Below are 16,003 nucleotides of genomic sequence, written 5' to 3' on the forward strand. Positions count from 1 at the left end.
ATGTCGGTATGAATGGATAGAGAAAAGTGGAATTTAAATGGAATAGTTACGGTGAATAAAGAATCTGTAAAAAATAATATTTAAATTGAATAGTGATAGTGAATGGTTAAAATAATGATGCTACTAGAAGTGCTTCAAAAAATTGGCTCATCAAAATAGAGAAAAGTAATTTTTAACTATTTTGGCTAGTAAAATTTAATGAGGTTATTAGGAATGCTCTAAACAATGCTAAGATAAATGAACACAACCATGTCAGATTGGACCAGTGATAGAAAGAATGAAAATTAAAGGCATATATGATTATGTTTACTGGTAACTCTATACACTCTCATTCTCACTTTCACTCTCATACTATCTAATATAGCTTTTAAAATTATCATTAGATCAAAATTCAATAATAATCCATCTCAAATCTAATGATGATTTTAAAAATCACGTAGTGAGAAAATGAGAGTGTGTATAGCATTCCTCTATGTTATATAGAGATAAGAAAAATGCTTGTTACACAACAGGTTGTGCACAACAAGTGCACAACCTACTCACATGGGTGGGTCCCACCAACCCTGGTGGGACCCACCCATGTGAGTAGGTTGTGTAAGTAACAAAGCTCTAGAGATAAATACATTAACAAACAATCTAAAATACAAGGTTTTTTTTTAAAAAAAATCTGTCTTCTTTCTCTTTTTGAAAAAATATTTTGACAAAATAAGTGCACAATTTTTATAGAAGTAAATCTAACTTACTAGAAATTACTTTTAAAAACAATTTTAATATTTCTATCACATCCGAACACTTTTTTTTTTTTTTTTTAAAAATAAATCACTTTCCAAAACAAATTAATAATCATACCCCTGTAGAAATTCTAACAGCAAGTCAAATCTATCTAAATATGCATATACACAACAACAGCTGTTGTTTTGGCATGAAGTCACTGGATAACCCTGCAATTTTTCCAGCTCCGCTCAGGCTATTTCTAAAGTAAATTAGTAAAATACAAGCCTATGCACCTAGGGACCGAATCAACTTCATGGTTGCTGGATACTGGCACCAAACAAACTTAATCATTGGATTCTAGTAGCCAAGGCTTGTTGTACATGCTTGCCAAGCATCACAAGCAACTTAAATATTAGTAAAACTCATAAAAATAAGGGGGCAAAACCAATTACAAAAACAAAATTGAAGGAAAGAAAAAACAATTCAAAGGCTCGTTCTATAACATACTATTATGTCTACCGATGTAAATCAAGATGAAGCAACGAAACCCATGATTCTAAACCCAGGAACTACAGGCCAGATGAATAAGTTTCCAAAGACATCTGGCTTTCATCTGGGTAAACTTGTTTCATTTGCGAATGAACCCAACCCAATCAAGTGGAAGAGTCAACATCCGGGGTGATCTAAGAAGGTTTGCAGTTAGGAGTTAGAGTTCTATAAAAGCCCTCAATCCGTGTACCCAAAAAGAGGAGTGGTACGAGCTACTGATAGGCTTACTAGAAAAGAATATAACCCATCTAATTGAAGCCAACAGGCAATATGGTTACTCTTTATGTAAACCTAAGCACAGAATACACATAACCAGTATTTCACTGTTGGACATGCTCCCCAATATTACCACCTTCATTCCCATAAATCTGACATTGCAAGCTTTTATAACATAATCCAAAAGCTCAAGTCATGGGTATCCACAATTCAAGCAACATCGACGATGTACTAAATTTATTAAACTAGACAGGAGAATGGAGGACCAGGTTTGATGTTCAATATTCACTTTGCAATCAGTACTGTCATGGACTCATGCACTCTCAGGACAAGGCTAGCAAGTGATGGCTAGGGTTGTAAATAAACCAGTTCGTTCGACAACCCGCTTGGTTTAGCCTGATTCGAACTTGAACTCGATAATGTAGAAACCCGCTTGTTACTGTGGAGACCTGCTCGATTAGTAAGTAATACATACCCGACTCGCTTGATAAAACTCGATAGGGGCTCGCGAGCTCAGCTCGTTTAAAGCTTGAGCGGATCGCTTGCCCGGCTCCTTAATCTGATTCGTTAGCTCGTTCATATTTCTTGTATATATATATATAAAATTGAGTTAGATAAATTTAAGCATGTATATTAGTAATTAAGTAATATATGTTATATATGTTACTTAATATTTATATGTGTGTGTATTAGTTAACATATTAACTAGTTAGTTCATAAATTAACATATTATCTAGTTAATTAATATATATTGAGTAAAATTAACTATATTTTACTCGATATTTCTATGTATACATATATATAGTAGCTAACTATAGTCTATAGGTTATTTTTTGATATATATATATAGTATACTAGCTACGTAAATATAGTATCACATATTAATTATAGTATTTAGTATGTTAAATTAACATATTAAGTTATTAATAGTTAGTATATAACTATATATATAAACACATATATCACATCACACATGATTAACAATAGTTATATATTATACTTATATTATAATTACTTAGTTATATAGAGTATATTAGACTTTCTACTTGCTCACATTATACATATAGCATAGTTTATACTCTCTAGTTATATATAATAATATATTGTTAATTTGTTACTTATAAACTATAGTTATGTGCTATGTTTTATAATATGCCTTATATAGTTATATATTATATATTTATGCTACAAATAAATGTATGGAGGTTATTCACAAACTTGGACTTGAACTCTGCTTTGATTACATATTGAAAAATTTAATAGTCTAGCTCGAGCTCTAGTTGAGCCAAGCTTGTCGAGTAACCCGGATCTGTTCGAATAACATTATCAACGAGCTCGAGCTTGCTTGAGTTTTAAACGAGCCGAATTTGAACACACATTTCATAGCTTGGCTCGAGTTCGAGCTTCATAAACGAGCCAGTCTTGAAATCTTCAAGTTTGGCTCTGCTCGATTACATCAACTACTATTGAACCTAATCTCTGCATATATACCACATCCCATTCCACTAATGTAACAAAAAATTAACATCACATGCTACACTCATTAGCTCAATAACTTTCTTCTTCACTCCTCTTACATGTAATGGGAATTTCACCCGCATCTAGGCATATTGCAGTTTTATTTGATCCTAAATACTTAAGACCCAGTAGATAACATAACTCGAGCTATTTCAGTAAGAATAGGCTACCCAAACTCCTCAACTCTAGATGAAACAATCATATAAAAGCAATTCAAAAATTTAAGACACAAGAATCTCTCACCATCAGTAATTAATGTCCCAAAACATCGATATGATTTGCACAAGTTTTCAAACTCTAGTTCATAAACGCAGCTTGATTTACATCCATATGTATGCAACAATTCATTCAATTGTATTTGTAAACTTTGTCTTAACGGTTAATGACTAAAGAAAGGATTGACAATAACATAGATAAAAAGAAAAATAGTAAAGATTTTCATTTCTCAGCCAATCAATTGTGGTTCCATATCCAAGTAACTACTTCCATTTCTTATTATCAAGAAATTGTGCAAGACCCTAATACTCATTAGCACAAAATTCAAATTACAACAAATTTAAGACAAGAACAACACCCCACAAGTCCATCACCACAACTTCAAGCCAATCTTTTTTTTAAAAAAAAAAATTGAAAAGAAAGAGAAAGGGACAGACAAACCCCATCAAAAGAACAGAACTTCAACGTTGTCAATCCAACTCCTTGACAACCTTAATCCCCATAGTGTTGGCGGTCCCAATGACGGACTTGCAAATGGACTCTAAGGGCATGTACTGGCAATAGGGGTCGGACTGCTTGACCTTGGCGATCTCGTAGACGTGCTTAAGCGTAATGGTGGAGGCCACCTCGTGGCTCGGCCGGCCACTGCCGGACTCGACCCCGGCGGCCTTCTTGAGGTACCATGTAACGGAGGGGGACTTGACCGTGAATTCGAAGGTGTTGTCCTTGAAGGCCGTGATGGTCACGGCCATGGGCGTGTCGGGCTTGTACTTCTGGGTGCGTGCGTTGAAGTCCTTGCAGAAGGCCATCAGGTTCAGCCGGTACTGTCCCAGCGCAGGTCCCACCGGCGGTGCGGGGCGCGCCCCGCCGGCGGGGACTGTGAGCCGGATCGTCGCCGCCACGGGCCGTCGGGTTAGGATCTCTTTCAGGGTCGACATGGGTTGTGTGTTTGTGTGTGGCACTGTGAGAGAGTAATAAGGGAAGTAAATGACTATGGGCAGAGATGCGTCTGAGAGTTTGTTGTAGCCTCCTGGCCCAGCTCTGAGAAAGCCCACCTTGGTTGTTTGTTTCTCTAGTGCAAATGGTCAGTTCTCAAATTTAAATGTACTCTAAATTGACATTAGTTTTTTGAACAATTGAACATTTAACAATGCATTTAAAAATTACATATTCTAATAACATGTAATAAATTGAAGTGTAAATTGAGTTGGAAAAAATTTCTTCCAAAGAAAACTGTCCTTTATTAAGACATTTTTTTTTTTTTTGAAAAGGCAAAAGGATGAAAAGAAGTAAAAAGATAGTTTGATTTTGGAAGTGTCCCGAAGCCAATAGCCGGTGGTCTTCACAAGACTTCAATTCTTTGAAGTTTTATGTACACGATTATTTGTTAGAGGTTGCACTTGAAGTCATAAAATCATGTGGAAGCAGGCTGAGATTTAAGACAAGGATTTTTGAAGCACTTATCTGTTAGTTTTTATATTATTTTCAATATCAATGGTACAAATCAAAATTTCTAAAAGGGATAAAAGCTCCAGAATTCAGTGATAAGAAGCGTCTCAAATGTACAATATGATTTTTGAAAGAACTCAGCAGTGTCCAGCCGCAGCAGGTGGTCAGAAAAATCCCCCAATGAAGAGGTATAACCCACACCACTTTTGGTCTATACAAGCTGTCAGAAAATCTTGTTCATGAACCATTCAAGACACCCTTGAGAAGATCCAGCCCTTCAGCTGATATACTCCTCCTCTTGTGGGATTTAGGAATTTCAATCTTAGGAGGTGGATCTGTGGAGAAACAGACCACGACAACTGTCAGATTATCGCAGGTGTTGCGTTGGAGTGCCTCCTTGACAAGTGCCCTTGAACACCTCTCAGGATCATTATGTGCCATTAGTTCCTTCCTCACCATTGTAACTGCACACTGGCTGCTCATCACATCCCACAAGCCATCACAACCCATTATCAGAAACTCATCTTCTTCTGCCAGGACAATCTCCTCCAGCTCTGGCTCAGAGCTTAACGGGCACTTTGAACCTTTAGAGCCCTTTATATGCCAGTCTCCAAGAGCACGTGCCACTGATAGTTGACCATTGAGGTAGCCATCATAAATGACACCACCCAGTTTCTCAATTCTTAGTCTTTCAGAGGTGCAGTTGGGTTTGTGATCTTTGGACAGCTCAATTGCTCTTCCCCGTTTGCCTAACACAGCTCGAGAATCCCCGGCATTAGCAATTAGCACGGTCCTGCAGCATTACAGTGTTAAACGAATGATTGCGATAAAGTAAACATCATTAAAGCAGAATAAATTCTTATCATACTGTGTTAACTTCAATGATCAATCAGCCCCTGAACACATCAAGACCAATTTTACATGTAATAGTGATAGGTAGATGTGTACAGTTCCCAACCTTCCTGTGATTAAGGCAGTCAAAGCCGTGGTGCCGGAAGAATTATCAAGAGAAGCAGCATCTGCAAATGCATGATCAGCCTTCACAAAAGCACTCTTAACAGCCTTTCTTATGCCAGATGGAAAATGGGAGTCTTCAACAATATAGTTAAGTATATTCTTTCTGATGAATGAGGCAGCATCTACACCACCATGACCATCAAACACCTGTAGAAATGAAAAAAAATATATATATATATATCTCAGAAGACAATCTCAATCTGTGTAGAGTGTCGAGGAATTTTATATAGATGCTCCCTGTTGTGTAGGCCCTAAAAGGTTCGAAATGACCAACTTCTGGGTTTGCGGGTTTTATTGAATCATCGTGGTTGTAGTATGAATCAAAGATGATAAATATATGCTAAAAGTAGTCCAAGAAAGAGCCACCACTGGGCCTTATAGCCATGAGTTCAATCAATGGAAGGGAATTTGGGAGAGGGCAGGCATTCACCATCGCATAGCTTCAGTTGTCAATTTATCAAGAAAAAGACAATGTCAAATAAACAGTCATGACAAGATGGTTAGTCTCATGCTGTTCGGCAAAAGAATGTGAGCATTGGCAAACCAGGATCCAAATGTGCCAGAGATAATTATTTAGATTTTTTTTGGATATATTACTAGGAAACTTATTCAACCATAATACTATTAACATGTTTCATCTATATAATTGATGTACACTTGTCTAACAGCAAGTTACAGACCCCGTAAAATGCACCAGGAGAAGAGAATTCTGCAGCTATGACAAGATGTTCATGAAGATTATCTACACAGATATACTCATCCTCCATGTACTGTTTTGGCCCTTTCTCAGAACAGCTTCCAGAACGAAATATGGGTAAAAATCCAGATTTCTCATCTGATGGTGACTTCAAGCATATAATACCAATATCTAAATCCTACAACAAATCAGCATAGGGAAATAATTAGTGAAAGTCTATCATGAAAAATATAGGTTATATTCCACCTAAGCCAATCTGAATATATGTGCATGCATACACAGAGAAACACAAAATAGACAGAGAGCAGATCAAAGAGAGGACGATAGAAGACGTATTTGGGTTCTTGCTCCAGATTAAATATAGGAGATTATGACATCAACTTCACCAAAGAATAGAATCTTATTTTTCCTAAGCACAGAATAATGGAATGTAATTTCTGCTAGAAATATCTGTAATGATCTGAATGGAATGCTATCTTCCAAAATTAGTGTTTCCACAACTTCTGCGAGAAACCAATTAGCAATTGCAGCATGCGCTTTGGGTCGAACTGTTCTGTTTTGCTAATTCGTAGAATGTAAGATTACTGATATGACTCAGTGGAGATCATATTAATAGGCTTATGCTCAAGACACCAGCTTATTTCTTTGAAACTGGCATCTCAAGAATGAAGGAAGCTATAACCAAAATAAGTAGAGGAGCATCAAGAACAACACTTTATTGGTGTTTCCATTATGACTACTTTCCTCAAATGCCAAATGATCGAAGGGTTTTTTTTTTTCCTGTTAATTTATTATAAATCGGGTCGACACAATTAGATGGTGCTAGAAAGTGAATTTTCTTGAAACTACTCGCTAACCTGGACCTCTCAACTTTTACAATGAGAACCCAATGTTCAACAGTCATTACAACATTATGGTTTATTTGGCGTTTTGGAATTGAAACTTAACACAATGATACGGATAATGTGCCCATAACAACCCCTAATTTGTTCAAAATGTAAATCTGTCTAAAATATAACATTTTACTCCAATGATATCAATCTAGAAAACCCCCTATATCCATCAGCGCGAACACATTTCCTTTCCCGATAAGCACATTGCAGAATTAGAAGCCATCCAACCTTGTAAATCCGCATACAAAGACATTGACCATCTTGCAGCACGAATTCACATTCAGTATCAAGAAGCAAACTTGTAAGGACTATAAGTTTAAGCTAATAATTAAAAGGCATGCCCAATTCGCCGCAAAAGAAGACAAAAAATGTGGATGATAGGGGGTTTTACTCACAGATTCAGCCAAAAAAGTAGAGCTGTTGCAATGCCGCATACCGGAGAAGTTTCTCGGGGGTTTCCCAGGATCCATTTGGATCAAGTTTCCCAACGAATCATCATCGTTATTCAGATTCTCCATGGCAGACATGCTAGTTCCCTTCAAGCACCCACCATCATTCCGTTTATCTGAGGCGAGAACTCAGTCCCTGGAGCCATTCTCGTTCCCAACCCATAAAGAACTCAACCCATTAATCACAGCCAAAAAGAAAAACAAGAAAGAGCTCAAAAAATGTGACCTTAGCTGGACTCTAGATTTTCCCAAAAACCAACTCTTTCAAACTATACCCATTGCTCACAATTCACCTAAAAAATAATAATAAAAAAGGAATCCCATTTTTAGACAAACCCCAATGGCCACACAGCACGAACCAGCTGTCCTCTTTCCCAACTGTAAAAGCACTCGATCCAAGAAAACTTTAGCCCGCCATTTCTCGGACTTTCCAAGGAACCAAACACATATTCATGCCCAGCTTTTCGATTCTCCAAAGAATGCAGATAAAAACTCACAAAACCCAGATGGAAGATATCAGTAATGAGCAAGAATCCAAAAGCTAAGGATAACAACTTTAAAGACAAAGCAAATGTATGTGAGAGATCTACGAGGCTGAAACCAAAGCATGGTAGTAGGGAAGGGAGGACCGTTAGAGAGTTAAGTGGGCGAGTGGCGATTCCAGGTTTCCCGGTCGCCATTGTAGCGGTTGAAAGAAAGGGAGACTGGGGTAGTGACACGTGGGTAGCTCGCAGTTGACATGTGTACTGTTGACCGGCTGGCCTTCTGGAACCACGTACTTTGTTGGATTTGAATCTGTGCGCGCGTGTGGGGTGTCATGACCGATTGACCGTAGGATTTTAACAATCCAGTCGAGATAAACAAATTGTTCGGTCTTCGGTGTGTGGTTACCGAACTGAACTAGAATATTTATTTATTTTTTATTTTTTCCTGGCAAATAATAGCTGCTTGTCTCTGACTAAAATTAAAATATATATAAAGACAATCATTTTTAATTATTTTTATATTTATTTTTAGACAATTAAGTTTTAAATTCATTATTAAATTTGTGGGACTCAATTTATGTTCTACAAATCTAATTTTAAATTTAAAAATAAATAGAGGATAAATCTATATCATTTCTCTGTATATAATAAACTTGTGAACAGAATTTGGCATATAAGGTTCATCACTATTTTAATTTTGTAAAAAACAGAACCCGTAGCTTCTGGAAGATTTCTAAAAGTAGAAAGGCGTATGGGGCCTAGTCGTGGGCTTGTTGGCCCAAAGACAATTTCAACCCAGGTCTAAGATCCGGAAGAAATCGTTCCCCTTTTAAACGGCCCAAGCGGCAACAAATTCTATAATGAATGATCCCCCTTCGTTGGGCTAAACTAAAAGAGATAATATATAGATGGAACAACGGTCAAAACAAAAATGAGAGAGGACGTGGACGGTTATGATTGTAATGAGGATGATTAGTCCCCTCAATTGTCCTAAAATAGATGTTTTTCATATATTATTTTTGGACGCGTCCACGATTAATATTGGTGCATGTGATTGTACAGTATCAAGACATGTACGTAGATCCACATTATACCTATTAACCATACAGAAATCACTAAATATCACATGTTAATTGAAATCCAAAACCTATCCTACCAATACTCAGCATCAAAATTATAATAGTTAACTTATATATATATATATATAGTCATTACAAAAAACCGGCATTTTGTGACGTTTTTTAAACATCACTATTCACAAAAAAAAAAAAAAAAGTAGCTAAATAGGTTGGTGTCATTTATTTGGCAACACTTGCTAAGTGTTGTGTGGGCACATGTCTGAAATATTTTTTAACGACGCTTCTTTAATAAGCGTCATAAATATATTTTTAAAGACGCTTCTTCCGTAAGTGTCATAAATTATAAATAATGTCGTTTTTATCTAAAGGACGCATTTTTTTGCGACGCTTACATAGTAAACGTCATTATTTTGTAACGGCAACGGTATAAACGACGTTAAAATTTTATGATGCTTATGTATGAAATGTCATTATTTGGTGATGACTAATGTATAAAGGATGTTAAAATTTTATGACATTTTTTGTGTAAGTGTCACAAAATTATGTTGTTTACTCGGTAAACGTCATAAACATTCTACAAACTATTTTTTTTTTTAAATAAAAAATAAAAACAAATTTGTTATCATATGAAATTTCTTCATTTTTTAAATCTGTTTTCACCTCATAAAACATCTGTAAAATAACTTAATCGAAAACAAAATATATGGACAAAATACTATATATCATTAGATTGTCAACAATGTAGTCATATATATAGGGGTGGGCACGGGGCAGATCGGGATGGTTTTTCACCCTTTTTGGACCCACCCCGTACCCTTGCAGGTTGTGTAAATTGGACCCGTGACCCTCATTTTATACGTGATACCCGTGGGGTGTGGGTATGTGCGGGGAGGGGACGTGCGGGGCGGGGGGGCGCGGGTTTGCCATTAGCAACAAAAACCAAGAATGAGATTGAATATCTTTGGATTTGAGAGCAACAAGAAAAAAGCAAAGATTGACAAGAACTAAAATGGAGTAGATATGAGGGAGTGAGAGTAATATAAGCAACTGTTTTCAAGTGAAATGTAGTAGATTTGAGGGAAGCAGGAGACGGTTTGACTCAAACCTTGACCACCTCACGAACCTGTGGACCTCCAACAACCTTGACCACCCGGCTACGTTTGCAACGCTCGCCATGGACTTGGAGATCTTGAGAGGTTCATGAAGATTTAGAAGAAGGAGTATTACCGAAAGAAAAAATGAAAAATGAAGAGAAGAGGGGGAGTGCGGCGCTAGAAGAAAAGAAGGGAAAAAAATGAAGATGTGTTTAGGGAACGCTAGGGTTAAGTGGTTAGGGTATTTTTATTTTTTCTTTTCTTTTCTTTTCATGCGGTGCGGGCGTGGGTCGGGTCGGGTCAAACAAAATGTTAGAGTCATCCATATAGTAGTCAAATAAATTAGTATTAGAAGTCAAAACATTACAACTAGGATCGCACATCAAACTCAACATATATGGACAATATCTTGATCTCATATAACCATTGTAGGCGTTTTTGTCTGTGTTCTAAGGAATATTTTGGTTTTGATGTCTATGCATGGGTGGAACAAGTATAAACAAACAATCTTCAAATCTCTGTAGTTCATCTAATGAATATTGCTTCAAGCCCACAAAGAAACGAGTAAACGGATAAGGGTAATTGCTTTCAGGTTTCATAAACAACAACTCAACAAGTACTACTTAAGCAAAATATACCTAAACCAAGAAGAGAACTGTAAAAGTGAATAAATAGACCAGAAGACAAATTTCATAACTTATCTGTTATCAAAAGCAAAGAAAGAAAACTCAGACACTGTAATTTTAATAAAACAGGAAGAAGCTCCCTTGCTTTCCTTTCTATTTATTTCTAGTTCCATGTGAGCAATGGCTATACATGCACGTACTAGAACAAGAGCAAAATTCAAACTTGTTGAGATCGAGAGGAGGGAATTAATTAATTAAGGGGTTGAATGAGTATTATTTCATCCCCCTCCACTTAACAATCTAAACCTAAAAGAGGGGTTGTTACATGTAATATCTCAATGACATCAACAAAGGTTAATCCTATCACACTTCACTTCTTTTGTGTTCTATACCAAGAAAAGTGCATATAAAGCATAAACCGGCCGTAATATATGATACTACATCTCATAGTTAACAAGGCTATTTGTTGCAGATGGGGTTTACAGGATGAAACCCTTTGTAATTAATTCTTGTGTTTGTAAATTTCTGCAGTGGGTTTGAAAGTTATAGAATGGCCGGGAAAATTTCACTCAAATTTTATGCAGTGTTTGTTTACTTTTGTTTGTAAAAATGCAGGATTCGGCAGTTAAGTTTGTCTCTAGTGTTTGTAAAAGTTGGTTTGGTGTAGTTGGGCTGGTCCTGATTGTAGCCTAAATAGTAGAGATTTAGAGTTTGAGTTGAGCTATTGTTTTAAGCTAATTAAGTTCCAATTTTATATTGAGTTTGTTTGTACTCTGATTTGTTGGTTAGTAAAGTGAATCTTATTCATAGAAAAAAGAAAAGAAAAACAAAAACAAATGGTTTTTTAATTTGCATGTGAAAACAGAAGGCAGTTTTTTAGTCTAAGTTGGAGAAAATTCCCTCAAACTAGTTTGTCTTAACATACTGATAAAGAGTTTAGGGCTGGACATTTCCGTTCCTGTCATTCTACTCATTCCACCGCCCTTATGAAGGGAACCTTGGCCCATCCAAAGCCCTAAAACAGATTCAAGGAAGTTAGATGTAATCATAATCATTCTGGATAGCCACTCATGATCAACTTTGCAATTTCATCTTGTTTTCATAAACATAAAGCGAAGGAACAAAAAATGAATCAGAACGTACACTTCAACCAATGGACTAGCCTACTCTAGTGCTTTAATATAACATAAAATAGTAGATGATCAAATGACTAAAAAATTCCAAACATGAGGGGTACTAGCAATATTAATTAATTTAAAGTTATAGTATCATTTACCTCTCTATAATCCCTCTTTTGGTGTCTTTTTGCCCAACTCTACCTTTTGAATTTGAACAAGTCACCTTGAGAGATTATTGGTTATCTTTATTTCATGATGATAAACCATAATGAGTTTGTCTTCTTATAAATTAAGAAAACCCCTCTTGCCTTTAATAACTGATATTACGAGAAAAGCATGAGTTCATGGACCAGAAACATAATGTCTCTAGGCTCCGGGACAAGAAACATTCCCGGCCTGTTACTTCTGTCTCCATCACCACATGTACTACAACTAAGACTTTTACACTCTAAGTCAGAATGATCTAACTTAAAAAATAGCTGTCGGAGCATTAACACCAAATCTTATCAGAATTACATTTGAGCCTCTCTTACATTAACGCTCACTCTCAAATAAAAGAGGGTCGATCTAGCATCTAGCCAACATAAATTACAAACAGACTGTACCGGAAGAAACAAGAGGAATACACAATACAAAATAGAGAAAACAAATAAAAAAAGGCTGCCGGCAGTGAGACAGCGACGGATTCCGCTGGAGACGGCGGTGCGTGAAGAACACGCGCCGTCACCTGTACCAACCAGTTGTAAATTGACTACCATAGACCTCATCCAACACCATGTATGACCAGAGAAGGCGGAGCGTGGCCGTCACGCGCGCTAACGAGCAAAAGGTTCTCTGGGGAGTGCAGGCCACGCGCATGGCACCGACGACCGACGTGGCCTGAGCTTTTGGTGACTGGAGCGGACGACGACAGGGAACGCGGGTGAGGGGCGAGTGTCTTGAAAATGCAATGGAGTTGTGTAGATCTAGCTCCAAAGTTGAAGATAAAATTTGAAAAAACGAGGCCAAACAACCACCATTTGGCAGGGGAATAAAAGCTTCAGAGCCCTAATGGCTGAAAGAAATCTAGCTTCCATTGAGAAAAACTCAAGGATAAAACAAAAATCTTAGTCCAAGAGGACTAAGGGACAAGACGATAGCCGGGGCCCGGCAATGACAATTTCTCCCTTCTTTTTTTTTTTTCATGCTTCTCTCTCTCTCTCACTAGACCAAAGCCTTTTTCCGGGGGCGAGAAAAAAAAGAGTTCTCGTCTTCTTATATTTGGTTCGTCAAAAAAGACATGCTATTGTCAAAAAGTTCCCTACATTTTCCACCACTTGTATGACTTCATTTCAACCAAACTTAAATGTGCATATCCAGCTTTGACACACCCTTTTAGTTTTATGGACAAATTTTAATTAAACTATCATCTTCTATCGCTAAATTTATTTTTTTGAATAAGTGCAGCTTGCATTTTCTCTTCTTATATACTGATGATCCATCCATCCCTACATTCTATATATGTTACAATATTAGTGAAAATAATTAGATATACTTTTCTATCTGTTAACTTCAAATTTTGAAACAAATCATGGTGATCTAAAATTGAAATTTGGCCAAGTAAATCAAATGTTCTCGCAACTCTTCACTGCTGTTCCCCGAGGATAACCAATTCGACAACATCTAAATCAACAGACAAATGATTTTAAATTAACAAATAAAGCATGTGATTTTCGTAGCTGATACTCTTCCTATCACATGTAAAACATAACAGTTTTGATTTATTCTCAAATATTAAATACCATTTCCTTCATTTCCCTCTTACCAATCTTCTAAATCTCTAACAATCCAGAAACATAACCAATCTACCACACGCCAAAAACTCCACTTCAAAACTCTCTATAATTCCCATTTAGCCCCTAATTTCTTTTTTCTTTTCAAAGGAAATATAGTACTCTGACTATTCACGATTATGACTCAAAAATATCCCCATATATATATGGCTATGATATTTGATATTTGATCTTTGTTAACAAAATTGCATTCGATAGTCAGTTATACGGGCATTTCCCTTTTCTTTCATTTTTATCTGATTGCCCAAAAAAAAAAAAAAATCGAGGCAAGAGCATATTAAAGGGCATATAATTCATATATATATATATATATATATTTTAAAACAAATATTCAAAAATACGTGTTTTAAGGATATATGCTCTCTAATTCAATTTGAACGAGAATTTTATCTAAACATCAAAACGAGCAGTAATTATATATGGAGAAGAAGATTAAACTTTTCCATTAGTCCGTCAAAATAATACACCAACTGTCGGTATCCAATGTCTTTATATTTGTTTGACTAATCCTTATTAATTAATTATGTTCATTTCAAAATTTTCAACTGTACGTCTTTAGATTTGTTTCATGGACTGGTTAGCAGCTCATGCATGACTCGATTAGTAGTTCATTCTCCAATTGACTCACTTGGACTGACCACGTGCAAGACACGCACAACTCATAGAAAATGGAGAAGAAGATTATGAGCATGTTTGGTAACCCATCCTAATATTTCCAATTCCCATTTCACTTTTTTTTAAAAAATCAAATAAAAAACATTTCAACTTTTTTACACTTTTTACATCACATCAATAATTTTTTATTACTATTCAAATAAAAGAATTCACTACAAAACAAAACTTTTTTACTTTTCTATAAAACATTCTCAAATTTTATATCACATCAATCATTCCATACTACTATTCAAATAAATATTCCAATTCCCATTTACTTACCAAACAACTTTATACTTTTCCATTAATCCGCCAATTGACTCGCGCGCTTGGAGTACTGACCACGTACAAGACATGCACAACTCATAGAAAATGGAGAAGAAGATTATGAGCATGTTTGGTAACCCATCCTAATATTTCCAATTCCCATTTCACATTTTTTTAAAAAATCAAATCAAAAACATTTCAACTTTTTTACACTTTTTACATCCCATCAATAATTTTTTATTACTATTTAAATAAAAAAACTCACTACAAAACAAAACTTTTTTACTTTTCTATAAAACATTCTCAAATTTTATATCACATCAATCATTCCACACTACTATTCAAATAAATATTCCAATTCCCATTTACTTACCAAACAACTTTATACTTTTCCATTAATCCGCCAATTGACTCGCGCGCTTGGAGTGCTGACCACGTACAAGACATGCACAACTCATAGAAAATGGAGAAGAAGATTATACTTTTTCATTAGTCCGTCAAAATGATACCTGAGTCGGTCATATACACCAACTCTCATTAACCAATGTCATCAAGTTTGGAGGTGAGAAAGGAAGATGAGTAACAAAACTTTTTCACTTTTCTATAAAACATTCTCAAATTTTATATCACATCAATCATTCCATACTACTATTCAAATAAATATTCCAATTCCCATTTACTTACCAAACAACTTTATACTTTTCCATTAATCCGCCAATTGACTCTCGCGCTTGGAGTACTGACCACGTACAAGACATGCACAACTCATAGAAAATGGAGAAAAAGATTATACTTTTCCATTAGTCCGTCAAAATGATACCTGAGTCGGTCATATACACCAACTCTTGGTAACCAATGTCATCAAGTTTGGAGGTGAGAAAGGAAGATGAGTAACAAAACTTTTTCACTTTTCTATAAAACATTCTCAAATTTTATATCACATCAATCATTCCATATTACTATTCAAATAAATATTCCAATTCCCATTTACTTACCAAACAACTTTATACTTTTCCATTAGTCCGCCAATTGACTCGCGCGCTTGGAGTACTGACCACGTACAAGACACGCACAACTCATAGAAAATGGAGAAGAAGATTATACTTTTCCATTAGTCCGTCAAAATGATA

General features: G+C 35.9%; 2 protein-coding genes across 2 annotated transcripts; both read right to left on the reverse strand.

Annotated features, from left to right (window-relative positions):
• Nucleotides 1–3,411: 3,411 nt before the first annotated feature.
• LOC133851782 (large ribosomal subunit protein uL11m) lies at nucleotides 3,412–4,194 on the reverse strand. The gene has a single exon (XM_062288358.1). The coding sequence runs from the start codon at nucleotides 4,149–4,151 to the stop codon at nucleotides 3,684–3,686; it is 468 nt and encodes a 155-aa protein (XP_062144342.1). The 5' UTR covers nucleotides 4,152–4,194; the 3' UTR covers nucleotides 3,412–3,683.
• Nucleotides 4,195–4,708: 514 nt separating this feature from the next.
• Nucleotides 4,709–8,568, reverse strand: LOC133851777 (probable protein phosphatase 2C 47). The gene is given in 5 exon segments (XM_062288353.1): nucleotides 4,709–5,455; nucleotides 5,621–5,826; nucleotides 6,360–6,554; nucleotides 7,665–7,837; nucleotides 7,840–8,568. Coding segments are annotated over 5 exon segments (1,155 nt in total). The 5' UTR covers nucleotides 7,865–8,568; the 3' UTR covers nucleotides 4,709–4,899.
• Between the last annotated feature and the right edge of the window lie 7,435 nt (nucleotides 8,569–16,003).

This window comes from Alnus glutinosa, chromosome 12 (genome assembly GCF_958979055.1).
Source record: "Alnus glutinosa chromosome 12, dhAlnGlut1.1, whole genome shotgun sequence".
Taxonomy (NCBI): Eukaryota; Viridiplantae; Streptophyta; class Magnoliopsida; order Fagales; family Betulaceae; genus Alnus; species Alnus glutinosa.

Bases quoted from the DNA above. Each gene is read 5' to 3' on its own strand.
- LOC133851782 (XM_062288358.1), bottom strand. From the start codon at position 4,151: ATGTCGACCCTGAAAGAGATCCTAACCCGACGGCCCGTGGCGGCGACG.